The sequence below is a fragment of the Miniopterus natalensis genome, chromosome 12 (assembly GCF_054644295.1).
Source record: "Miniopterus natalensis isolate mMinNat1 chromosome 12, mMinNat1.hap1, whole genome shotgun sequence".
Taxonomy (NCBI): Eukaryota; Metazoa; Chordata; class Mammalia; order Chiroptera; family Miniopteridae; genus Miniopterus; species Miniopterus natalensis.
The window spans coordinates 4,164,143-4,190,641 of NC_142092.1; the positions used below are offsets into that span (position 1 = coordinate 4,164,143).

Below are 26,499 nucleotides of genomic sequence, written 5' to 3' on the forward strand. Positions count from 1 at the left end.
CAGGACCCCACCCTCAGGGGGTGCCCACAGGAAAGCCAGCCCACTCGGAGAGTCACAGAAGTGAAGCCAGAGGATTAAAAGTAAAGGCAGAACAAGCAGAGGTGGGTCTGAGAAGAAACCGGAGACCTTGTGACAGAGTCACAGTTGACGAAATGAGAAACGAGATGGGTGGGTTGAGGAGTGGGCAGTGCCCAGCTAACCATAGACAGGAAGGGGACACACCGCAGGGGAAGGGTGGGAGGAACCCACGGGGCAGTTCAGCGTGTAGTTAGAGATCTCAGGGGGAAATAACGGGGAGAGGGAAACTGTGGTGAGATCCTGGTGGAGAATTTTATGCCGTTGACAGAAGGCACGAGTCACCAGATGCTGGGGATGGCACTGAGGCCCAAGGGGGCCTAAAGGAAAATAAATCCACAGTGCACTTCAAAATGGCAGAGGGAGGGGGGTATGACAAGTAGCCCTTCTAAAAGGTAAAGGTCGATGGCCCGCAGAGCAGGGGACGGGGCGGGCGGGGTTTACGCGTGAGCTGACGCCAGGGCAGCGGGGGGGCCGGCGGGCGGGGCGGCTGTGCCCGGGTGGAGCACTGGACCCCGAGCCAGGGCTGCAGCCCCCGCTCCGCCCGCAAGGCCCGCGAGCCAGGAGAGCTCGGCCGTGCGGGGCGAGGAGGGACGCGGGCGCCGTCCGACGAGCTGGTAAACAGGTCAGTGAGCCCAAGTGGCTCTGTGAGCGAAAACCAACGGTGATGACCGTGGGGCTTCAGAATGGAGCGTAAACACCGGGAGGCAGTAACGCAGACTAGCAATAGGAACTAGGACAGGAGAACCAAGAGGCAAAATAAGAACATTAGACTGAAGCCATCACTTAAACTTGCAGATTCACACATAGACTCATAAATTACGTTAAGTTATGTCTTGTTTGTAAGATTCATGTATTATATATGATCATAACAGGACTTAAAAATGAAGAGTAGTACTGGGTTAACCAAATGTACTACATTAATGTCAGAAAAATAGTCCTTTAGGCCAAAGCCTTTCACGGTGATTTAAGGAGCAGGTGATGTCGTAAACCTGAAGCGTATTGCACCCAGCGGCTCAGCTCGACAGAATTCCTCGCAGCTGTTCGATGAATAGTCGGCTGACGCAGATCCCATTGGCACTAATAGATAAGCATGTTAAAAACTGGGACAGCACAGTTGACAAGCGTATTCTTATGGGCATGTGTACACAATACCTGCACTGAGCAATTAGCGGAAACGTTCCTACCGGTCAGATGTGACCATTTACAGGAACCGATGCTGCACTGGGCTCAAAGCAACTCTGAGTGGGATCGAAGAATCGCCGTCACACAGGCTGTGTTGTCACGACTGCGGTTACAGCACATTGTCAGACGCAGACCAAAGCTTATCGTAAACTGGCCTGTTAAGGTTCACAGAATTCATAGGAAACAAGTTCTGGAGCCAGGTGCCTGCCTCTGCTTCTCCAGACGGGCCACAGCCCAGGAGAGGATGTGATTCAGGGGGATGCTCCTGGGAGAGCAGGAAGGTCGGCTGCGGAGGCCGCTCAGTCACATGTAAGCCCAGTGAACCACTGCCGGGGAGGTCAGTCTCTGGCGATGCACACAGGAGCCGGGGGTTGAAGGACAACAAGCTCTCCTGCGTTTCTCGTCTGTGTTCATTTCACTGCTGGGAGGCGACCTCTTTTCCCTGATCTTCCAATCCAGAGAGTTCGAATCCCCTCCAGCATTACCCTAATCCACCCCGTCTCCCTGGGGCGCCAGCCCGGTGGCATCATCCCTTCCTGTTGCCCTCCGCGGTCAGTGAGGGGCCTTGGGAGGCCCGAGAGGTGAGTCCAGGCAGTGACTGTAGCTACAAGAAAAAGATTATAATGTAAACTGCAAGGTACTTGGGTCTGACCAACCATATGGAAATTAAATAAACTAACTTATTGGTTGGCTAAAGAAGAAGTTGACAGGAAGCTTCACATTTAATGCATACGTTAGAAAAGGAAAAGATAGGAAATTCGTTACCTGCGGAAATCAGAGAAAGCAACAGTACAAAGATTTGAGCGGACACTACAGGAGGGGCGCCCAGCGGCCGGACTTCCCCAGGGTTGCAAGCTCATGAGGCGTTCTTGAGGCGGAAACTAAATAACAGTGTCCTTGTCAGACTGGCAGACACTTTAAAGCCCCCAAACACCAAACATGGCGGAGCTGTGGGACAGCACCTTACTGTGACATCATTAGTGGGGTGCAGATGGTTTGAGCACTCCTGAGACCTAGAGAAACGAACGACTTCAAGGCCTTCCCTTTCGAGGGACTGTTTTTGTACGTGTGCAGGCTGACCTCCAATACAGCAGGTCGTTAAACGCCTGTTTGTACTAGCAAAGTCTTCACACAGCTCACTGCAGCTTAGTTGGAAAATGGGTAAAGAAATTGTGGTTTGTGTACAGTGAAATGTTATACAGTAATTAAAATAAGTGAACTGCATCAACAGAGATAAACCCGAAGGTGACTGTGAGTGAAAAAGCATAAAACAACTAGCAAAGATGTTCTTTCAGGGAGAGGTTTTAAAACTACGAAGTAATTTAAATATGCATTGGAATAGTGAGTACCCTTTCTCTGGAGAGGGAGGGAGAAGTAAGGGAAGGGTGGGCTTTAGCTGCATTGTAGAATGTTTTATTTTTTAAAAAGTGTTGTAAGTCAAATATGGCAAAATGTGAGCATAAAATCTTGATGATGTTGTGCACATGGGTACTATTATATTCATATCTAGTTTTTGTATGTTTGCAACATTTCAGTATTGTTAAAGAATTGCTCTTGAACAAAACAGGCAGAAGGACATATGAGCAGTATGCATTTTTAAAGTAAAAGGCTATATTATTTGAAGAAGATACCTACACAGAAAGTCCAAGACAATTAACTCAAACTATTATAGCTGAAAAGATAGTCAGGTGACAAGGTAAAAGGGCAGAACACCAGGCCCCCAAAGATGCTCCCGTCCCTGTCCCCGGAGCCTGTGACTACGTCACCTTTCTCAACACGGACTTTTCAGGTGGGACGAGGCAAAGGATTTTGAGATGGGAGGTGATCCTGCGTGATCCAGGTGGGCCCAGTGTGATCACAGAGGTCCTTACAAGGGGATGCCAAGAGGGTCAGAGGAGACCCTGGCTGCAGGTGTCATAGGAAGCAGAGGTTGGAGTGATGTAACCAAGCCAGGAAAGGAGGGGAGAGACCCCCCAGTGCCTCCGGAACATCCTGCCGTGACTGACCTGAGGACTTCTGACCTCCAGAACTGCAAGATAAATTTGTGTTGCTTTATGCTACTAAATTTGTGCTAATTTGTTACAGCAGCAACAAGAAATTAGTACACTATCTAGACATCTGATAGTATTCATGTAAGCCTCAAACCACTTACATGGAAATAATAGAAATAAAACCAATTCACTCAATAGTAAGGAAAATTACAGCATACCTAGAAAACTGTCTAAAAACAATGCAAAGATGTGTCTGAAGAAAATGACAAAGCTTCTCTGAACAGATGTGAAGGTCTGAACCGGAGACATAGGCCTTGGCTTCCCAGCTCCACCGAGGAGGTGGTTTTGTACAAACATCTGTGAAGCAGTTCTCCTTCCACACCCAGTGTCTGCAGGAGCTCATCAGGATGCTCCCAAATGAATGTTAGAAACTAGCCTGAAAAAGAAACATTTGTTATTCCTTTTTAAAAAATCATCACCAGAGGATATGTTTATTTATTTTAGAGAGAAAGGAAGGGGGGCAATGGGGGGGGAGAGACAGAAACATTGATCGGTTGCCTCCTGAACATACCCCGACGGGGGATCAAACCTGGGGATGTGCCCTGACCAGGAATCGAACCTGCAACCCCCTCGGTGCACGGGACGATTCTCCGACCGAGCCACCTGGCCGCGGCCATTTCTTACCCTTGATGTCTAAATGTATTTTAGTCGTAGTTGAACATCTGTGATGTTGCCATGGCCTGCCAGGCTCAGTGGGGTGGGCGGGTTAGGAGTACATGGGCAGCCAGCGTAACGGTCCCCTGCGAAGGTGACCCTCTGCCAGAGACTTGGGCCCTTGGGAAAGCGAAGGTCCGAGCTGGAGGCGGGAGGAGAGCGCCAAGACCCCACGCGTGCACCGGATCAGTTCTCGGGATTCGCCTCTGCTGCTGTGGACCAAGGGAGGCCCGGCTTCGGGGCGCGTGTCCACCGAGCTGAGGGGCGGGGGATCTGCGTAAATGCGCGCCTTGGGCTCCAGCTGCGCCGCGTGCCCCCGGCCGGCCGCCCTGGGAAGGAGGCTCAGCAGGGCGGCCCCTCTCCTTTGCCCGACTTCACCCCTGGTGCCCATCCTCCGGCGTTTCCCGACTCCGGGGCTCCTCGGGGACTGGGACCATCGCCACTCCCTAGTTCCAGACGGTTTCACCAAAGAGAGACCCCGTTCCCATTAAGAGTCACTCCCTAACTCCCCCCAGCCCGGCAGCCGCTCTGTTTTCTGTCTGCGTTGGCCTGTTTCGGGCGCTTCATAGAAACACACGAACGAGGGTGCCTTGATGACCGAGTCACTGCTGTGAGGGGCTTGGTCCCAGCGCAGGTGGAGTTTTCCGTCCTGCCAGCTGCTCCGCAGCGTCCGCACTGTAGATGCCGGCACCGTCCCCGAGGTCAGCTTGGCTCTCACCCCAGCACGCGGCTTCCCAGTGTTGAATAGGGGTTGACACCAAGCTGCCTGCGCCCCAGCAGGGGGTCGAGCAGGAGCCCACCTCCCTGTTCCACACTCTCCGAGCCGACGTCTAAACGGTTGTCAACGTGTCAGTCAGGGGTGCAGAAGATGCTGCTGGGGGAAATGAGGGGAACACTGAAGAAGAATTCCACGTTTCCATACCCATTTGATGTAAAAAAGGTATTCTTGCAAAGAAGTAGATGCTGAGGGTCGGTTCACAGTAATTGGACAGCCCAGTGTCTCCCCAGGTTCCCTTCTGAGTTGTACCCAAGGAACCTTAACTTTCTTCTGACCATGCCCCTGCCTCCCTCCCTGCCTCCCTCCCTGCCTCCCTCCCTCCCTCCCTGCCTCCCTCCCTCCCTCCCTGTCTCCCTGCCTCCCTCCCTCCCTCCCTGTCTCCCTCCCTCCCTGCCTCCCTCCCTCCCTCCCTGTCTCCCTCCCTGCCTCCCTCCCTGCCTCCCTCCCTCCCTCCCTGTCTCCCTCCCTCCCTCCCTCCCTGTCTCCCTCCCTCCCTCCCTCCCTCCCTGTCTCCCTCCCTCCCTCCCTCCCTCCCTCCCTCCCTGTCTCCCTCCCTCCCTGTCTCCCTCCCTCCCTCCCTCCCTCCCTCCCTCCCTGTCTCCCTCCCTCCCTCCCTGTCTCCCTCCCTCCCTCCCTCCCTCCCTCCCTCCCTGCCTCCCTCCCTCCCTCCCTGTCTCCCTCCCTGTCTCCCTCCCTGCCTCCCTGTCTCCCTCCCTGTCTCCCTCCCTCCCTGTCTCCCTCCCTAGACAAATGTCTCCTGTGTTGGGGAAGAACGCTTCTATGTTTTACAAGGTACTTAACTGGTCAGTGGAGATGTCCCAAGTCGATGTGTGCAAATGCCCTAACAGTGGAGGGAGGTGGTGGCAGAGGGACTGGAGCCAACCCCTGTGGGTGAGAGGACAGTTGGCGGAGACCTCTGTGTGCCGGGCCTCAGAGCCCAGGCCTGCTCGGGCACGGGAGTGAATGAAGACCGTTTGTCCTCAGTGTGACCCTTCGGGGGCTGTCACTGCCATTTCAGCTACCTTCCTGCTTTGTGTCATCCATAAGGATTCTCTTCGACAATTTAATTGAGAAAAGAGCTGGCTAGGAAAGAATCAAGGTAGAACCTAATGATATTTATTAACAATGATAATCATACATAATAATCAGTGTGGCTTAGTGACGCCTCTCCAGACAGCTATCTGTCCGATCTCCCTTGTGAAGGAAAACCATCCCTTCGTCTTGAAACCCACGGCCTCCCACGCCCTCGGCTACCTCCAACCGCCCACATGGAGAGGGGCCGTCACCCATCTGCGAAACTCACCCAGAGGGTCCCCTGGAATACCTGTAATTTTCTGTCAGGTAAATCAGTAATAACAGAGACATGACATCTTTCCACTTTATTTTTTTTTAAAGTATAGGGACCAACCAGAAGTCAGGCCAAAGGATTCAGAACATGAATATGTTTTGTCGTCATTTTCAGACGGAGCTGTTATCCCAGTTTTGTCTGAAGTGAGTCTGTCTCCTGATGATTGATTGTCTTGTCTGTCTGGCTGTTTTTTTGTTTTTTGTTTTTTAATGTACTAGGGGATTTTAGCTTTTTTTTTTTAATTCTCACCCAAGGATATATTTTTATTGATTTTAGAGAGGAAAGGAGAGAGAGAAACATGGATGTGAGAGAGAAACATCAGTCAGTTGCCTCCCATATGTGCCCCCACTGGGGATCAAGCCCACAGCTAGGTACGTGCCCTGACGGGAACTGAACCCACGACTCGTCGATGTGCGGGACAATGCTCCGACGCACGGAGCCACCGGAAGGGCTGCCCGTGTGTTTATCTTCAGAGAGAATAACCTCCAGCCCCTGACCTACACCCCCCCCCACATTACACCCCCACACTCCACACCCAACGCCCCGCTGCTCCCACACCCTCTCCCCCCCATCTGTTTTACCTCCCTTTGTTCCCACTGCCTGTGTTGCCAGCTGCGCCCAGGGCAGGGCTTCCAGCCCCGTCCATCTGCGGTCTGGGTGTTCCCTGTAGAGCCGGGTGGGGAACGTCTGGCCCGCGGGCAGTATACAGCCGGCTAATTCTTTTTTTTCCTTTTTTTAAACTTTATTTATTTGCTGAAGGGATAATTCCAAATGGATGAATCTAATTTGTGTGCTTTTTTTTTTAACTTTTAAATTTTATTTTTGTTTAAAATATTACAGATGTCCCTTTTTCTCCCCAATGACCGGCTCCACCCCATCCCATCCCCCTCCCCAGTCCCCCTCCCATGCATTGTCCGTGTCCTTGGGTTGTGTATATCTGCATATAAATTCTTTGGTTACTCTCTCCCCCTCCACCCATCCGCTCTCCTCCATCCCTCTGACATTTGTCAGTCTGATCTGTGCTTCCATGTCATTGAATCTATTCTGTTCATCAGTTTATTAAGTTCTTTAGATTCCATGTATAAGCGAGATCATGTGATGTTTATCTTTCTCTGCCTGGCTTATTTCACTCAGCATAATACTCTCCAGGTCTGTCCATACTGTCCCAAAGGATACGAGATCCTTCTTCTTTACAGCTGCGTAGTATTCCATGGTGTGAATGTCCCACAGCTTTTTGTCCACTCAGCTACTGATGGGCACTTGGGCTGCTTCCAGATCTTAGCTATTGTAAACTGTGCTGCTATGAACATAGGGGTGCATATATTCTTTTTTTTTTTTTTTAATATATCTTTATTGATTTCAGAGAGAGGAAGGGAGAGGGAGAGAGAGAGATAGAAGCATCAATGATGAGAGAGTCATTGATCGAGCCCACAACCCGGGCATGTGCCCTGACTGGGAATCGAACCCCGATCGCCTGGATCCTAGGTCGACGCTCAACTGCTGAGCCACGCCTGGCTGGGCAGGGGTGCATATATTCTTTCTGATGAGTGTTTCAGGATTCTTAGGATATATTCCGAAGAGTGGAATCACTCAATCAAAGGGCAGCTCCATCTTTAATATTTTGAGGAATCTCCACACTGTTTTCCACAGTGGCTGTCCCAGTCTGCATTCCCACCAGCAGTGCACCAGGTTCCCCTGTCCCCACACCCTCGCCAGCACATGTTGTTTGTTGATTTGTTGATGGAGCCATCCTGACAGGTGTGAGGTGACACCTCATTGTGGTTTCAATTTGCATTCTCTGATGATTAGTGACATCGAGCATTTTCTCATGTGTCTCTTGGCATCTGTGTGTCCTCTTTGGAGAAGTGTCTATTCAGGTCCTTTGCCCATTTCTTAATTGGGTTGTTTGTCTTCCTCATGCTGAGTAATATGAGTTCTTTGTACACTTTGGAAATTAGCCCCTTATCAGATGCATCCTTGGCACATATGTTTTCCCAGACTGTGGGGTTCCTTTGTATTTTGAGGCTGTTTTCTTTTGCTGTGCAGAAGCTTTTAGTTTGATGTAGTCCCATATGTTTATTTTTTCCTTTGTTTCTCTTGCCCCAGGAGATGGATCAGTGAAAAGTCCACTATGTGGGATGTCTGTGACTTTACTGCCTATGTTTTCTTCCAGGATTTTTATGGTTTCGTGACTTACATTTAAGTCTTTTATCCATTTTGAGTTTATTTCTGTGTATGGGGAAGTTGGTGGTCTAGTTTCATTCTTTTGCATGTATCTGTCCAGTTTTCCCAGCACCACTTATTGTAGAGACTGTCCTTACTCCATTGGATACTCTTTGCTCCTTTGCTAAATATTAACTGACCATAATGGCGTGGGTCTATTTCTGGGGTTTGTGTTCTGTTCCATTGATCTCTATGCCTGTTGTACCGATACCGGGCCGTTTTGACTACAGTGGCTTTGTAATACAGTTTGAAGTCGGGTAATGTGATCCCTCCCACTCTGTTCTTTTTTCTCAAGATGGCTGCAGCTATTTGGGGTCTTTTTTGGTTCCATATAAATTTTTGAAATGTTTGTTCTAGGTCTGTGAAATATGCTGTTGGTATTTTCATAGGAATTGCATTAAATTTATAAATTGCTTTGGGTAGTATGGACATTTTAATGATATTAATTTTCCAATCCATGAGCATGGTATATTCTTCCACTTGTTTAAATCTTCCTCTGTTTCTTTTTTTCAGTGTCATGTAGTTTTCCAAGTACAGGTCTTTTACATCCTTGTTTATGTTTATTCCTAGGTATCGTATTTTTTTGAGTTGCAAAGGTAAATGGTATTTTTTTTTTAGTTTCTCTCTCTGAAAGTTCCTTGTTGGTGTATAAGAATGCCATTGATTTCTGGATGTTGATTTTGTATCCAGCTACCTTGCCAAATTCATTTATCAAATCTAGTAGTACTTTGATGGGGTCTTTAGGGTTTTCTATGTACAGTATCATGTCATCAGCAAATAATGGCAGTTTTACTTCCTCCTTTCCAATTTGAATACCTTTTATGTTTTCCTCCTGTCTGATGGCTGTGGCGAGGACTTCCAGTACTATGTTGAATAAGAAGGTAAAAGTGGACATCCCTGTCTTGTTCCTGTTTTTAATGGAAATAGTTTTAATTTTTGCCCATTGAGTATGATGCTGGCTGTAGGTTTGTCATATATGGCCTTTATTATATTGAGGTATGATCCCTCTATTCCCACTTGCTGAGAGTTTTTATCAGAAATGGGTGCTGGATTTTGTCGAATGCTTTTTCTATTGATATGATCATGTGATTTCTGTACTTCATTTTATTTATGTGATGTATCACCTTTATTGATTTGCGGATGTTGTACCAGCCTTGCATCCCCAGAATAAATCCCACTTGGTCGTGGTGTATGATCTTTTTAATGTATTGCTGGGTACAGTTTCCTAGTATTTTAGTGAGGATTTTAGCATCTATGTTCATCAGGGATATTGGCCTGTAATTTTCTTTCTTTGTAGTGTCTTTATCTGGTTCTGGGATTAGGATGATGCTGGCCTCATAAAAAGAGTTTGGGAGTCTTCCCTCCTCTTGAATTTTCTGGAATAGTTTGAATAGAATAGGTGTTAATTCTTCTTTGAATGTTTGGTAAAACTCACCTGTAAATCCATCTGATCCATGACTTTTGTTTGCTGGAAGTTTTTTGATTACTGCTTCAATTTCATTAGTTGTTATTGGCCTATTCAGGTTTTGTGCCTCTTCTTGATTCAGCTTTGGAAGGTTGTATGTTTCTAGGAACTTGTCCCTTTCCCCCATGTTGTCCAATTTGTTGGCATATAGTTGCTCATAGTATTTTCTTAAAAACCTTTGTATTTCAGTTGAGTCCATTGTTATATCACCTCTTTCATTTGTGATTTTATTTATTTGTGTCCTCTCTCTTTCTTAGTGAGTCTGGCTAAAGGTGCATCAGTCTTATTTACCTTTTCAAAGAATCAGGTCTTGGTTTCATTGATTTTTTGTATTGTTTTTTTAGTCTCTATGTCATTAATTTCTGCTTTGATTTTTATTATTTCCTTCCTTCTACTTCCTCGGGGCTTTTCTTGCTGTTCTCGTTCTAGTTCTTTTAGTTGTTGTGTTAGATGGTTCATTAGATCTTTTTCTTGTTCCTTGAGATAGGCCTGTAATGCTATGAATTTTCCTCTCAGGACTGCTTTTGCGGTGTCCTATAGATTTTGGCGCTTGTTGTCTGTTCATTTTCGTTACTTTCCATGAAGTGTTTGATTTCTTCCTTGATGTCATTGGAAACCCATTCATTGTTTAATAACATGCTATTTAGCCTCCATGTGTGTGAATATTTTTGAGTTTTTTTTTATAGTGGTTGATTTCTAGTTTCATGGCATTGTGATCCAAGAAGATGCTTGATATGATTTCAATCTTCTTGTATTTGTAGAGACTTGCCCTGTGCCGTAACATGGGTTCTATTTTTGAGAATGTTCCATGTGCACTTGAGAAGAATGTGTATTCTGCTGCTTTGGGGTGAAATGTTCTGTAAATGTCAATTAAATCCACTAGGCCTAGTGAGTCATTTAAGGTCTGTGTTTCCCTGTTGATTTTTTGTCTTGATGATCTGTCCAGTGCTGACAGTGGGGTGTTTAAGTCCCCCACTATGATTGTGTTGCTGTCAATCTCCCTCTTAAAGTCCCCCAAGAAATTTTTTATGTGTTTAGGTGCACCTATATAGGGTGCATAAATGTTTATGAGGGTTATTTCCTCCTGTTGGATTGATCCCTTTAGTATTATGTAGTCACCATCTTTGTCTCTTGTTATGGTCTTTACTTTGAAGTCTATTTTGTCAGAAATAAGAATTGCCACTCCAGCTTTCTTTTCCTTTCCATTTGCATGGAATATTTTACTCCGCCCCTTCACTTTTAGCCTGTGTGAATCTTTTGCTCTCAGGTGGGTCTCTTGTAGACAGCATATATTTGGGTCCTGTTTTCTTATCCATTCAGCTACCCTGTGTCTTTTGATTAGACCATTTATTCCGTTTACATTTAAGGTTACTATTGATATCAACTTATTTAATGCCATTTTTCCCCCTTTCTGCTGATGTACCTTTCTCTCACTATTCCTTCTTTTTCTTAAAGTAGTCCTTTTAGCATTTCTTGCAATGCTGGTTTAGTGGTACTGAACTCCTTTAGCCTTTTTTTTTTTGTCTGGGAAGCTCTTTATTTCACCTTCAATTCCAAATGATAGCCTTGCTGGATAAAGCCGACTTGGTTGCATGTTCTTGCTCTTCATTACTTGCAGAACTTCATGCCACTCCCTTCTGGCCTGAAGAGTTTCTGTTGAGAAATCAGCTGTTAGCCTTATGGGGGTTCCCTTATAGGTCACTGCTTGTCTCTCTCTTACAGCCCTTAATATTTTCTCTTTGTCTTTGACATTTGCAATTTTAATTATGATGTATCTTGGAGTGGGTCTCTTTGGGTCCCTCTTGTTTGGAACCCTCTGTGCTTCCTGAACTTGTGTGGCTTTCTCCTTCGCCAGCCTAGGGAAGTTTTCTGTCATTATTTCCTTCACCAAGTTCTCTATCCCTTGCTCTCTTTCCTCTCCCTCTAGTACTCCTGTAATGCAAATGTTGTTTCACTTCATGTTATCCCACAGCTCTCTTAGACTACCCTCTTGCTTTTTAAGTGTTTTTACTTTTTGCTGCTCTGATTGATTTTTTTCTACATTGTCTTCTAAGTCACTTACTCTATCCTCTGCTTCATTGAGCCTGCTTTTAATTCCTTCCAGTGCATTCTTGATATCAGATACAGGATTCTTTATTTCTGTCTGAGTTTTGTTTATGGTATGTATCTCTTTTTTCATGTTTTCACTAAGGTCCTCGATCTGCTCATCTAGTGTCTTCTTAATCAATACTTCATAATCAATACTCTCATCTCCGTTTCTGATAACTTGCTTAACTCCATCTCATCGAAGCCTTTTTCTGGCAATGTCTCCTTTTCTTTAATTTGGGGGTTGTTTCTTTGTCTCCCCGTTTTGGTAGGATTTAGTGTTTGTATCTATATATTAGATATATTTGCTGTTTTCCAGTCTTGTGGGATGGGATTTTATCTTGTGGGTCCAGTGGAGCCCAGAGATGTGTTTTCCTTATACTTCTGAGCTCTGTGCTTTAAGCGTGTCCCTCTTGTGGGTGTCCCTTTTGTGGTTTCTTTATGTTCTCCTGTTGTGGTTGGGTCTAGATTGTCATTGATCAGTCGTTGGGAGGACCCTCCTCTCAGGTTGTCTAAGTGTGTCTCTGCCCCAACCTTGTTGTGTAAGCTGTTGTACGGGTGCTGCAAGGCAGGACAATACACAACTAAACTTCCAGGAAACAAGAGGTACTTACAAAATATCTTGACAGTCACAATGAAAACAACCCACGTGAAAATAGAACTGGGGAGTAAAGGGAGAACACACAGACACAAAAATTAAGCTTAAAAAGAGAAAAGTAATGCTTAGAGAGATGTTTATTGTTGTTAATAGTGGTGAAAATTTAGAAAATATACTAAAATGTGAAGCTACTGGGAGATAACCGAGGCAGAGAAAAGATTCTGTAAGAAGGGCCAGCAAAAAATTGAGGGAGAGAATAGGAATAGGATAATAGTTGAAAATGAGAAAACAAAAATACAATAAAGAGAATAAGAGAAACTAACAATCGAACAAAAATACAGGAAGACAGAAGGGGGGATAATGAAAGAACGAAAGAAAGTAGATAAAGAAAAAAGAAAAAGAAAGTTATGCCAATGGATGGAGAGGAGAGAGCGATGAAGCCCAGGCAGGGAGGTAGTCCAGTAAGAGGTTTGGGGAAACTATAGAGGAAAGTAGTAAACTTGGTTATAATGATAAAGTACGAGTCGTTAAGCAGGGATATCAAGAAAGTCTTGATAGTAGAAGCAAGGATACAACAAAACAAAGCAGATAACCAAAACAAAGCTAAAAACAAGCTAAGCAAGACAAAATTATTTTATAAAAGAGAGAAAAAAATTTAGTTAAAAAATGTTTAAAAAAAAAAAAATTAAAAAAGAAGAAAAAACAATTTTTCCCCCTTTCTCGTCTTCCTAAGGAAAAAAGAGAAAAAACAAACAAACACACAAACAAAAAACAAAAAAAACAACAAAACCAAAATAAAACAAAACAAAAAAACAGAAGAGAAAAAGACAGTCAATCAGGTGAGTCTTTTCTGGAGAGCTTATGTTGTCTGAGGGTCACTGTTTTGTGGGCTGATTTCAGTTCTCCTGGGAGGTGCTTGTGTATCACCCAATGTGAGGAGCATCCAGGTTTGGCTCTGGTGTCCTTAGGTAGATGGTTGATCTGAGGCTCTCCGTGGGCCACCGCCTCTTGTCAACTATTTTGCAGCCTTGTAGTTGCCTGGTCTTTCTCCAGAGTCTTCTGTAGAGTCTTTAGGGTGCAGGGTGGCTAGTGTAGCCCAGGGTGTCACTCCCGTTAGAGGTGTCGCTGTCAGGCGCTCACTCTGCGGGGGTTAGTCTCTGCTCCACTGCCAGCTCCTCAGTCCCTACCTTGTCCTGATTGTAGTCCCCCAGGCTCTGTCCTGCTGCAGCTTCAGATTGATTTCAGCCTGTTGCCTTTTCTATCTGGGCCGTTCCAGCAGCCAGGGCCCAGTGGGATTGATTCAGAACACATTCTGGTGGGCCCTTTGCCTGCCCTGCCCCCAGCAGGGTTTTCAGCATTTCCTCCAGTTCCCGAACCACAGTCCCTGAGGGTCTTGTTCTTGTGACGTCCTCCTGTGAGCTGCTCTCCCTTCCCCCTCAGGACTGTGCCCTGCGGGGTGCCTGGCCCTCAGTGAGCGGGACCCGCCCCTTTCCTGTTGGGGGTGGTGCTCTCCGCTGCAGGAGAGGCCGGCTGGCTCCGCCCCTCCCTGCTCAGCTCTGGTTGGCTGGTCGCAGCAGGCCCGCCCCTCAGACCGTCCCCTGCGCAGACCCCAATCCCAGCCTCTGCTGGTCTGTCCCCCAGTGCCCGCGGGGAAGGTGGGAGGCACTTCTGAGATCAAACTCGCAAATGTACAAAGCAACACACAGGCAGAGAGTCCGCCCTGCAAGGTCCCGCCACCCACTCGCCAAGGCCCCCAGCGGGAGGGGACCCAAAGTTAGCTCCACGCAGCTCCCTGCACCGCTGGTCTCAGCAAAGCTGGGGTGGCTCCACGCACCACCACGGGCCCCTCAGGGCCGATCACAGATCCCCACCTCTCAGCACCCGGAGCCCAGGGTGGGAGGACACCCTCAGGGCCGATCACAGATCCCCACCTCAGCACCTGGAGCCCAGGGTGGGAGGACACCGTCAGGGCTGGTCACAGATCCCAGCCTCTGGCACTGGGAGCCCAGGGTGGGAGGGCTCTTCCCCTCCCCCACGCCAGGGGGATTCAGTGCTTTCTGGGGCTCAACACACTGCCCCACAGGGAGGCAGAGGGTCCCCGTGTGTGGGTGCTCAGCACAGTCCTCTGGTCCCTTACCACTCGGGTGCCACAGGCCTTGGGACAGCCTTCCCTGTGGTCGGCACCCCGAGCACTAGACGCCAGTCGCAGCCACCACTAGATACTTTGTTTCCTGGGAAAGTGCCGATCCCTCGGGGACTCACCGCTCCCCTGGGCCCCTCTGCCCTCGAAGGGGCTCTCCTTCCCCTCTCAGGGTGTGGGATCCCCGCTTTTGGATGCGGGTCTGCACTCCCAAGGGGAGGGAGCTTTGCAGCCTCCAAGCCTCTGGGCTCGGAGCCCAGCACAGGCTTCAGGGGGGGCTTTCTATGCCCCCCCTTTACTGGACTCCTTGATGTTTCTTCAGTGCTCCCCACTCAGGTATGTTTCTCTGTTTTTTTCCAGCTGGCTCCGTGGGATTTTAGGAGTAAATCGAGTCTGTGGCCGGGAGGGGGTGCTCTGCTGCTTCTCACAGGGCCGCCAGCTTCCCCTCGCCGCCGTTTCAGCCTGCTAATTCCAGCCTGCTAATTCTTTGGGTCTGGCCCTGTCAAGGCAGCTGCAGGCAGGACTTGAAATTCAATAAATCTAGGAGCTTTTTTCATAGCTAATTTTTAAGTTGATAATTTTGTATGGTCCTCAAATGATGTTATAAATATCCAGTGGCTCTTGGCAGAAAAGGCTCCCCACCCCCGCTGTAGAGTGTGCGCCCCGCGGCTTCCTGCCTCCGAGCCGGGTGCAGTGGACGGAGCCGGGGCTCCACTCAGCCTTGTCTGTCCTGTTCCGTTTCGGCCAGTGATCGGCTTCGTTTTGAGGGTGTCTCTCTGGTTGGCAAGAGGGAGGGTGGACTTTGTGAGCATGAATTTACAGCGTAGATTAGTGAGGTTAGATTAGACTTAGAGCTTGAGAAGAGCGTAGTCCGTCTGTATTGCTGGTGGGCTTCGTATTAGCAAGTCCGCCTGCTGCCTAAAGTGCCTGTGACCCGCATCCATGCTCGCGCTGCTGGGCGGCCACGGACGTGCCCCGAGCGGGCCGAGCGAGGCCCGGCCGCGGTTCCCAGCAGGGGCGGGAGGGCGCGCTCGGCCTCCCGTGGGCTCCTGGCCTGTGGTCCCGGGACCCCGTGTGTCGGTGCCTCACTGTTGAAAGTGCACTGGCTGATGGTGCTGAGAGCGCCGTCCCGAGAGGAGGCTGGGGCTGCTCACGGGGCCGCGCGTGTGTTAGACGGGCTCCCTTCCGGGGGTCACGGCTGCTGCCTGAGCTCAGCGCTGGCGAGCCACCGGCATCAGTTAAACGCGGCGTCTTTAGGCGGAAACCCAGGTTGAAGCGAGGGGACGTGCTGTGGGCTGGTGAGCATGGTGCGACCACGGGTGTCCCCACGGCGCCTCTGTGCCCTGCCTCAGTGTCTGGGCCACACTGTGGAGCAGTTACCGCCGGTCCTGAAACTCGCTGCGGAGAAGCCACAGCTCCCGGGCTCTCCTGGACAGCGCCCGTGCCCGCCGCCCGCTCCTCCCGCCCTCCTGAAGTGTGCTCTTCGCGCCTCTGCTTTGCAGGTTACTTCCTGAGCTTTCTGGAGCCTGTGAACAATATCACCATAGTCCAGGGCCAGACTGCGATCCTGCACTGCAAGGTGGCCGGCCACCCGCCCCCCAGCGTGCGCTGGCTGAAGAACGACGCCCCGGTGGTACAGGAGCCCCGGCGCGTCATCGTCCGGAAGACCGAGTATGGCTCTCGGCTCCGCATCCAGGACCTGGACACAACAGACACCGGCTACTACCAGTGCGTGGCCACCAACGGGATGAAGACCATCACCGCCACCGGTGTCCTGTTCGTGCGGCTTGGTGAGTGGGGACGGGAGGGGCCGTCAGTCTGCGGCGAGGGAGCGTCAGCCCTGGGTGGCAGAGTCGTTTGCGTTTGAAACGGAGCACGCTCGCCAGCAGAGAGGAAATCCATAAGGCCTTAGTTCCCGCCGCCTCCGTGGTGCCCGAGGCCTTGGCTCACCCTGCTCTCTTTTCACTAGTAAGAAAAGAAAAGGGACACGGTGGACACGCCGGACACGGAACGTAACCCCAGGCACAAAGAGGAGCTGGGAGATTACCCAGCAGGCCGCAGGTCACAAAGTCAGCCTGCGGGAGGCTGCCACACAGCCTGAGGCCCCAGACACCTGGCCTGCCGAGAGGAGGGGCGAGAGCCAGCGTGATGACAGCTCTGTACTCTGTGCTGATGGCCGGCAGGAGTGTGCCCCCTTTCATGCCCGTTTTGAGAAGGTCCCTGGCATGCCCCAGCCTGTCACACTAACCTCAAGCCACTCTGCCAACCAATTAGGAAAATAGGTCTGTGAATCAGGGCTAGATGAGGAGAGAAAAAGAGAAAGACAGTAAAAACTCCAAAAGTATGTCCAAAAACCCTGCCTGGTGTGGCTCAGTGGTTAGTCAGCCTGCACACTGAGGTGTCGCGGGTTTAATTTCCGGTCAAGGGCCCGTACCTCGGTTTCAGGTTCAATCCCTGGCCCCAGTTAGGGCGCGTGCAGGAGGCAGCCAATCGAAGTGTCTCTCTCACATCGATGTTTCTCTCCCCCCCTTCCACTCTCTCTCAAAATCAGTGGAAAAAAATCCTCGGGTTAGGATTAACAACAACAACAAAAGCCCCCAAAACATGCCCACATGTTTCTGCACAGACAGGGAGTGCCGCTCCATGTGTGCGGCTTCCGTTCCTGGCTCAGCATCCTGGGCGGGGCAGAGCCTGGCCGAGGGCCGCGCACCACCACGGAGCGCCCTGGGCCGGGGCCACCTGCGCCACTGCTGGGCTGGAGAGAAGCTTGATTCCTAATCATGACGTTTTAATAACATGCCGTTTTTTTTATTTTCAGGTCCAACACATAGCCCAAATCATAATTTTCAGTAAGTACCTGATTTCCTCAAACCATGTTCTCCTCCTCTGAGGGTTTCTGTTATGTAAGGATCCAGGTTTTAAGTCCAGCGGCCACATGTGTTTGCTGAATTTGCTGGGCTTTGGCAGGACTTCACACAAGGGTGGCAGTGCGTTCGCTGTGGCATGGAAAACAGTGATGTTGTCCAGTCAGTGTCAGGAGCGATGTCATAAAAACAGGTATTCATTTCATCTCTCGTGACCTTCCAAGCACCTGGCAGAAGTGTCAGCACACGACCAGGTTGCCGGGGACCCAGCCTGGTGTTCAAACACATTTGGAACCCGGGAGGCAGTTCTCCCTGAAATCCCAGTACCACCCACAGCCGTAGGCGGGGTCCAGGCCCAGTTCAGCCTTGAGGAGACTGAGGTTCGGAGCCTGGCTCAGGGTTTTTGCTGAGCCGTGAACTCAGGCCTCTGTTTCCCGGTAGAGTCTTTCCCCCACACCCACCCACCGTGGGAAGATCCCCCTCTGGACCGGGCGGTCTTCTCGTGAGCTGAGAAGAGACTTCAGTGCTGGTGTCTGAGGGAGCAGTGGCGTTGGATTCCTCATTTCCCACCCAGACATATCAGAACCACAGCTTCAGCTCTGTTCTGTGGCTGGCTGGGCCCTGTGTGCCCCTCCGTGCCCCGGGTGCTGCATAAAGCGCTGGCTCTGGGGTGGGCGCACAGCAGGCGCCTCCTGCCCAGGCAGGCTGGGGAGCCATGGTGAGTGTTCCTCCTTAGTCACTCATGCCCATGAGGAGAAAGGGAGTTGCATTAAGGGAACATTGTGGGGCTTTAGAAAAGGTGTATCATTTCAAATGAGTTATTCGTCTCTTTTCTTTAATATTCATATCATTAATTTATATAAGTATATAACAAGTGCTGTATATTAGAGTATACAAAAATAACATTATAATGCAATTTATTAAATAGCGAATATATTTAGATACTTAAATTTTACATAAAAACTCAATATTTTTACACTTATTTTCTTCTCATTTTAAATCAACACATTTGTGCAGACAGTTCAGGCAGTTCTGGTAAAGCGACACTTGACACTGTCCCATCCCTCTGGCCTGTGCCCTGGGCCCTCCACGGTCACCTGGGTGTGCAGAGTGGGGCCTTTCTCAGCTTTGAGTGCAAATAAGTACCTAGAGAGGGAAAGCATCTCACTTTTACTCACTTTTTCACATAAATGATATTCTACTTGACATGTTTAATTAACAGTCAGTACATTTACGTTTCCCTGGTATCCTTCTGTCTCTGCGGCCACGGAGTGCATGGCTGCTCCCACCGTGCCCAGAGTTTCTGCTGTCCACACGCTCCTTGGCCTCCCTGCCTGTGTCCCAGGACTGGCGGACAGTCTCTCTGAGGGGATCTGAAGAGCGGAGCATGGAGGGGCACACGTGGGCATGCACATGCTGCTTCCCTGCCACACCTGAGAGGACCCGTCCCTCCTTGACCCCAGCCTGGTCCCCAGGTCCAAACTTTGGCCCTTCTGAGGAGGAGAGCTGTACTGATTGCCTCATTCCCTTTCCTGTCCCCACTGCCACCCGAGGCTGCCCGGTTTGGACGTCTCCTGCCACTCGTGGTTCCCCTTTGTCACCTGTCTGTCCGTCCTCCTTGCCCGTTGCCCTTACATCATTTCTTAGTGATTTTTTTTCTCTCTCAACCTTTTCATACAAAAAATTCACTGATGTACAAAAATGCAAAAATGTGACAATGATAACATATGAAATCCTGTGACTGAGTCCCTGAGGAGCATGCAGTGGTGCCCATCCACCCGCCCATGCAGACTCTGGTGGACACATAAACTAATGCAAACCAGAGCTACCAAGAAAGGCCGGCGTGCGCTCCACCCCCCCAGTCACAGACCAACATCTACCGCAAACATCAGTAACAGAGGTGGCACCTCCCAGGAGCAGCAAGGCAGCTTCTTACTCACAATGCACCAGCACAGATAAACCCAGCAGGAGGAGCACTGGGTACTGAGATTTAGGATAGTCACTCACGAGGATCGTCACAATCCCAATGTAAGGAACAAATCGTCCTATCAGATCCTTTCGACAGCCTGTGATAGGGAAGTTAGGGCCCCCATTCTATAGATGAGGAAACAGATGCTCCTGGCCGCGGCACGTGGCTTCTGTGGCAGAACCAGTACCGGATCTGAGTCTTAGGCATCTATTTGGTGGCTCTAATTCAACCTGCTGGCTCAGAGCTGGGGTCGGGCTGTCGCCATGATCTTCACGCTGGGAACTGTCAATGCCCTTGCTCGCCCCACGACGTCTTTTTCTCTAGCCAGTGCTGGCCTTGTCTGTAGAGGCCTCGATCATCAACGGCATGATTGTCTCCTTTGGTCAAAAACTTGATGTGTCCACTTTGCTTTTCATGGATATTCAAGACTCGGTGAGCTCTAGGAATCTCTCTTCCTTCTTTTCTAAAAACAACAATTTCTCCCATTCGTATGGGATCCTTCAACTCGATTCGTTAGGAAGAGATCTCTTCTAGGAAATGCAGGCTCCCTGCTGCCCCTGAGCACCACTGCACTTGGACTTTCACTTCCAGTTAAGACCGCTCACCCCTTCCAGATCATTAGTGCTGAGGAGGCAGCCGTTCCAAAATTTAGGACTTGGTAATACAGCTCACCCGCCGCACATCGTCCAAGGAATCTAGGGACAGCATGGTGGGGCCGGCGAGGATGACAGCAGCCACAGAGAGGGCGCGATGTGACCAGCGGGTGGAATGGCTGACACCGGGCTGAGCTCGCACTGGACGCTCTTAGTGATTTTTAGTAATTATTTATCTACTTCTTGATAACATAGGAATTTAAATTTTGTGTCATTTGTCAACAATTATATAGGTTTCCATGTGTCTTATTAGAGAACACCCTAATTTCCTTGAAGTATTCTGATGGTATTTTTATTGGAATAGTAGTGAATTTTTAGATAAATTTGGGAAAAATTAATATTTAATTGAATTGTCAAGGACCACTTTATTCATGTTTTAAAATATCCTTTTTTCCTAACATTTATTACGAGAAATTTCAAACATAAGGAAAAGTAGAAAGAATTTCATCCAGTCCGTATACCTACCAACTAGACCCTACTGTTTACATGAATTACACCCTGCCAGCTAATCGCCTCTCCCCACCCATTTCCACCCATCAATGTGTCCTACTTTTTTATTCATTTCACAAGTTGCAGGTCGTTGTACACTCATCCTGACATTTTTCAGCATGGAAATCATTAGCGAGTTCAATATCTGTGCATTCCTGTTTCATTTTTGAGTTAACCTACGTACAGTAAAACGCACAGATCTTAAGTATTCTATCAACAAGGCCAACAGATGCAAAAACCTCTGCGATCCAAATCCCTACCAGGCACAGAGCACTCCCGACACTCCAGGAAGTGACGTCGGGCGACCTCCCAGTCCACTCCCCTACGCCCCGCCAGCTGCTCTTCTGTCTTTTCTGCGTGGACCAGCTTTGTGTGTCCTAGAACTCGATAGGAATGAAGCCCCGCAGCGCATAGCCACGGAAGCCGGCCCCCTTTGCTGGCCTGCCTCCCAGACGGTTCAGGGTTGCTGCTGCTTGCCCCCGAGCAGCCTTCTAGCTGGTGCGCCCGTCCTGCCGCGGGCTCCCAGGGGACGGCACCTTTCCGCTGTCATGGATAACCTGTGGTGGGTTTCTCATACAGGTGTTTTGTGGACATATATTTTCATTTCTGCTGGGGAAATACCAGACCTCCCCCTGCAGTGGCTGTGGCCTCCATGCTCCCAAGGCAGGTAGCAGAGTTCTGGGCAGTGCCCCCTCCCCACGCATTTGGTCTGGCCAGTCTGTGTAACCTGGGCCATTCTGGTGTGAGTGATTTCTGGAATACTTAAGGTTTGTGCATTGCATTGTAAGTTTTAATTCTTTATATCATACTAACGTCCCCCCAAATAATTTTTATTTGTTGTTTTTAATTTTCAAACAAATTCATTTAAAATTATAAAGTTTCCTCTGAATGCCATTTTGGCAAAAATTTCCCCCACCTCAGTCCCGCCTGAGAGACATAGGCTTTTATTTTCCTGTTTTTGTTGCATTATGATCAGTGAATTTGGGGTGTATTTTACTTTTCGTAATTTGTTAAGATTTTCTTTGTGACCAATTAGATATGTTCAATTTTTGTGAATATGTCCTGTCGTTTCAAATAGTGTTTTCTGGTGGTGGCCACACATATCGCAATTTATATATTAGGTCACATTTGTTAAGTGTGTTATTAAAAATGTCTATACTTTTTGGTCCACACCAGTTACAGATAGCTGAAAATACGTGAAAGTCAACCATGCTCATTCTGGATTTGCCTATTTCTATCAGCTGTCTATTTTTTAAATGTGCGTGCATGTTCTTAATGCCTGTGGGTTTGAGGCTGCACAGCTTTGTTACGTTTTGTTTCGAAGTCCCTAATAATGCTTTTTCCTTGAGTTTAGTTCACCACGTAAGGCTATTGCGCAGCAGCTTTCTCTTCATTTGCATTTGCTGCGCCACTTTTCCAGCTCTTGTCCCACTTTCCCCAGCCTCCTCGCGTTCTGCTTTATGTGGGCCTCTTGTAACTAGCACGTAAGTGCATTTTCTGGAGGTCGGTCAGGAGGTTTTTCATCTGGATTTGATGCTAACACGTGCAGGCCGTGTTCATTTGACACACACGGTGCGGAGCATTCCCTGCGGGCCCCCCGGTCATCCTGCGCCGCCGAGGGAAGGCAGCTGCTCCCGCTGCCACATGGCCTCCGCTGGGAAGGCCTGTCTGCATCTCGGTGTCGCTGTGGGCGGCAGTCCTCGGGGATGGAGACCTGCGACTGGAATTGCAGGCGTGACCTCCCACGGGAAGCAGAGCCCCCCGCAGAACTCTAGTCCTTACTCCCCCATGTTTTTCAGCATGTGGTATTATCAGAACTTCAAATTTCGCCAATGTCTTGGGTGTCCAGGAGCAGTTTATAGTAATTTTACATTAGATTTGACCAGTAGTGAAGTTGAACATGTTTTTGTTGGTTTAAGAGCCATTGACTTGCCTGTTCGTGTACAGTTTACCCTCCTTGTTTGAGGATTTCACACCTGCCAATTCTGTTAACTCTCTATGGTTTCTTTGTAGCCCCCAAATCGATACTCGGGGTGTTTTCACGGCACCTTATGGATGTGTGCAGGGCAGTCACCCAAGGCACACGGTCCCAGTGGAGCGGAGGTGTGCCTTCTTGTTGGAGCCCTTCCACTGCAAACAAGTGCCCTTTCTGTGGTCCGTTTACAGTTCATGCTTTTATTGATGATTTTACTGTTGAATGACCCAGCATGGTGGGAAGTGCAGCCTGGTGTTCCTTAGTGAGAGGGCCGTGACTGCCCCCACAGGACATGTGTGACATGAGCTTCCCGGCAGGCATCTCAGCACAGTTGGCATGAGCTGTGTCAGTGACACAAAACAGAACCGCACGTTACGCAAGGTGATGCACCGATCAGTTGATGAGAATGTCAGGACTACTTGCAGAGAACTGTCTGTTTTTCCAGTAGGAGCAGTGGCTCACTGCTTGCTAATTCAGTGTTCAAAGCGACTTTATAGAAAATAACTACCACAAGCAACCAGAATGGCCTGTATTTTGTTCGTATTTCATTAGGACATTTGTCTTTTCCTTACTGATTTGCAGGAGTTTTAAACTATATTCTGGGTATAACTTTTACACAGTCTCACTTCATCTGGAATTGATTTCATGGTGTAAGCTAGGGCTCTGTACCATGTTTCCACGCCCATGGCCTAGTGCCTGGGCACCATCTAGGAGTAGCCTCATGTATGATCAGGACATTTACTGTGGCCTCTGTCACCTGTGAACGTCCTGTGCATGAGAGCTGCCTCCAGGCTCGGTTTCCACCAGCAGCTGTCCCTCGAGCAGTACTATGTATTCTAACAGCATAGCTTTAGAGTGTATTTTGCTATATAACGTGTACAGAAATAGTCTCACCTACTACTATGGATTGAATTTTCTCCACCAGATTCATACTTTGAAGCCTTAATCTCCCACCCCCTCCCCCACCATGGGACTGTCTTAGAAATAGAGCCTTCAAGGAGGTAGATTAAATGAGGTCGGTCTTAAGGGCCGGGCCTGATCTCCCTCTGTCCCTGCTCTCTCTGTCTTTCTCTGCCTTTGGGAGCTGGGAACTGAATAGACCAGCACTTCGATATTGAACTTCTCAGCTCCCAGAACTGTGAAAAATTGTCGAAGTCGCCTATTCCTCGTATTGGGTAGGGCTGTCCAGGCCCCTGGTACATCTCCCTGTTACTGTATCATTTTTCTGAGTTCTCTTGACTGTTGTCTTTTACTCTTCCACTGAGTTTTATCAGCTCTACTTTCACTTCTGTTGCACGGAAGCTTGGCTTTTGCGTTTACTTTTTCAGGTGCAGGGTGATAGGGTAGTTTTCTCCCTTTTTAATCCTTACCCAAGGATATTTTTTCCATTGCTTTTGGGGGGGGGACGAGAGAGAGAAACATCGACTGGTTGCCTCCTGCACGGGCCCGACCAACCCAGGTACATGCCCGTGACTGGAATCGAACCCGAGACCCTTCAGTCTGAGGCTGGCGCTCTAACCACTGAGCCAGACCGGCCAGGGCTAGTTCTCTCCTTCTGCCGTATCACTGTTAGGTTACTCGACAGTTCCTGTTATTAAGTAACTGGACAGTTCCGGACAGCTTCACGTGGTCAGGGTAAGCTGTCCCTCAGGGACCTCGCTGTGTGGCGGTGGCTCTCGCTCGATCCGCGTAGCCTGAGGCACCGGCCCGTCCGCAGCCTTCCTGCTGCCACGATTTTTCTCCCCGTGGACTGTGTTTCAGTGGACTTAGCGCCACCTCTTTTATGATGTCTCTGGAAGTTACCCAAAAGGGAGACAGAATGGGAGACTCAGTCGGCTTAAGCCAGAACCACTCCCAGGTTCTGTGTTTTTGTCACTGGAATCTCGGGAGCTGGCCCTGTGCTGGCTCCTCTTGGCCATTTTCTGGGAAAGCGTGCAGCAGTCGAGGTCGGCCGCGGCTGCCCAGTGGGGGTTGTGCCAGCGGCGCGTGTCCTGGGTGCGGTGCCTCGGCGCTGGGACGCCCTGCTGTCGGCCCCGGCCCCGGGACAGGAGCGGCTGCAGCGCTCAGCCCCGCCACGCCCAGCGGGGCCCTTTCGCGCCCGCACGTGTGCGCCCGGCGGCGTGGCGGCCATTGGTGTGTGCTGCGGGAGGGAGGCGATGGGAGCCCTCGAAGGTTAAGGCAGTTTCTGCCATCTAAAATGGGCTTCCCTTGCGCCCCCTGTGGGGGCGGAGTGAGGAGCGTGTGGAACAAAGCTTGAAGACGGGCCGATTCCCGCAAGTGCGGGTTCGGGGGCAGGGGCACTGGGGCTTACCCAGGCCGGCGTGGGCAGCGTGCGGGCAGTAACGCAAGGCTGGGTGTCTCCTGTTCCAGGCATGGGCTTCATTTGATCTGCTCTTCCAACGAGTGGTTCACCGTCCCAGTCGGAGACCCTGCGTGCACCGGTGGGTGGCCTGGTGGCGCGGAGGTGGGCGGCGGGGTGCAGGGCAGCCTGCGCTCCCCGAGGCCTGGGCACTGGACTTCCTGCGCCTGTGCTGTCGTCCTGGGCAGCCTCGAGGCCCACAGGTGTGGCTGGCACAGTGTGCTCCAGCAGGCGGCCACCTGGAGGAAGTGCGCTGTGCTGTGGACAAGTCAAAGTCATGTTAATTCTCAGCTTCTGGAAAACCGCCTGCCTCGGGCCGAGTCCTGAGCCCTCTTCTGCTTTACTTCCCAAGCTGTGTGGCTCCAAGGCTCCAGCCGTTCTCCACCCATATGTTCGTGGTCCGGCGCTGGGCCCAGGTCTGAGGTGTCTCCCTGTCTCCAGGCCCCCAGGTGCAGCTGCTTGGTGGGTGTCCCCAGGCGGTGACGCAGGCACTCTGCACGTCTGAGCAGAGCCTGCCGTCTTCCACCTCATACTCCTTCCATGGCTGTTTCGGGGGAATTTGTCATAAATCTAGTTCAGACTTTATCCTAATTACAGGAAAATAGAACTATTAAAACAACAACAACAACTGCCAACTGACAAGCCGGTAATTAAAAATGACTCAGGAGGAGCCTTGCTGCTGGGGAGGCAGACAGATGGCCCACGCTCAGCGTTTGATGCTAACGACCCTGAACCACCAGCCTGATCACGTTGAGTTGGAAGGAGGAGAGAAGCGAACTTCATCTTTTTCTCTGTGACTTCTTGTTACCATGTTTTATTTTTTGGGAAATGTAACTTTCTTTCAATACCATAAACTTAGTCATTTTCAGGGATGTGATGCAGGCAGCCTTGGGTAAAGTAATTAGAGGACGCACTCTCCTTGCGGCCCCGCGGGGACACAGGTGGAGATGCTTGCACTGCAGCAGTAATGACATTAGCACTTGGCCTGCAGTGACACATTTGATGCCCCCACTGGGCCTTCTGGGTTCACCTGAGCCCACGTGCCAGCTGTTATGCCCCATTATGCATGGGTGAGAGCTCTTTACACGATGACCTCCGAAGTCACCCAAAGCAATACCCGCCCCCCAAGGTTTACCTGAGAGGGGCCAGCCCCCTAAGCTCCGTGGCAGAGCATAGCATTTACTTCCCCGTGGACTGGTCACGTCAGAGCAACTGTTGTTCTGCCTCCGGTGCGTCGTGTGAACCTGGCCTTAGCGATGGCTGAGGTGGACTGGATTTTTATCACATGGATGTTGGTGCTGGGTGTGTTCAGTTGGACCAGGTGGACGCTTTTGCCACATTTAATCTGACGTTGGTATAATTGGATGCTAGGAGTATGTCATCTTGGAAGTAGAGAGAAATCAATATAAAGTATGATAATTTGATTTTCAAGGAAATCATTCATTCAGCAAATTTACATTGAGGGCCAACTATGTGCCGGTTCCTGTCCAAGGTGTTGTGGATACAGCAGTGACTGAAACAGACAAAAACTAGCAACGCCTGGTGCTGCTTACATGCTGTTAGGAGGCCTCTTTCAAAAAATGTGATA

General features: G+C 49.6%; 1 protein-coding gene and 1 pseudogene across 1 annotated transcript in view; one reads left to right on the forward strand and one right to left on the reverse strand.

The window, feature by feature from the left end:
• Positions 1-26,499, forward strand: part of ROR2 (ROR family WNT receptor 2) — a 212,492-nt gene that overhangs the window by 169,410 nt on the left and 16,583 nt on the right. The window contains exons 3-4 of the mRNA XM_087822522.1: positions 16,105-16,392; positions 17,421-17,451. Of these exons, the coding sequence (XP_087678648.1) occupies positions 16,105-16,392; positions 17,421-17,451 (319 nt within the window). The remainder of the gene's footprint in view (positions 1-16,104; positions 16,393-17,420; positions 17,452-26,499) is intronic.
• Positions 19,399-20,143, reverse strand: LOC107545473 (signal peptidase complex catalytic subunit SEC11A-like; annotated as a pseudogene).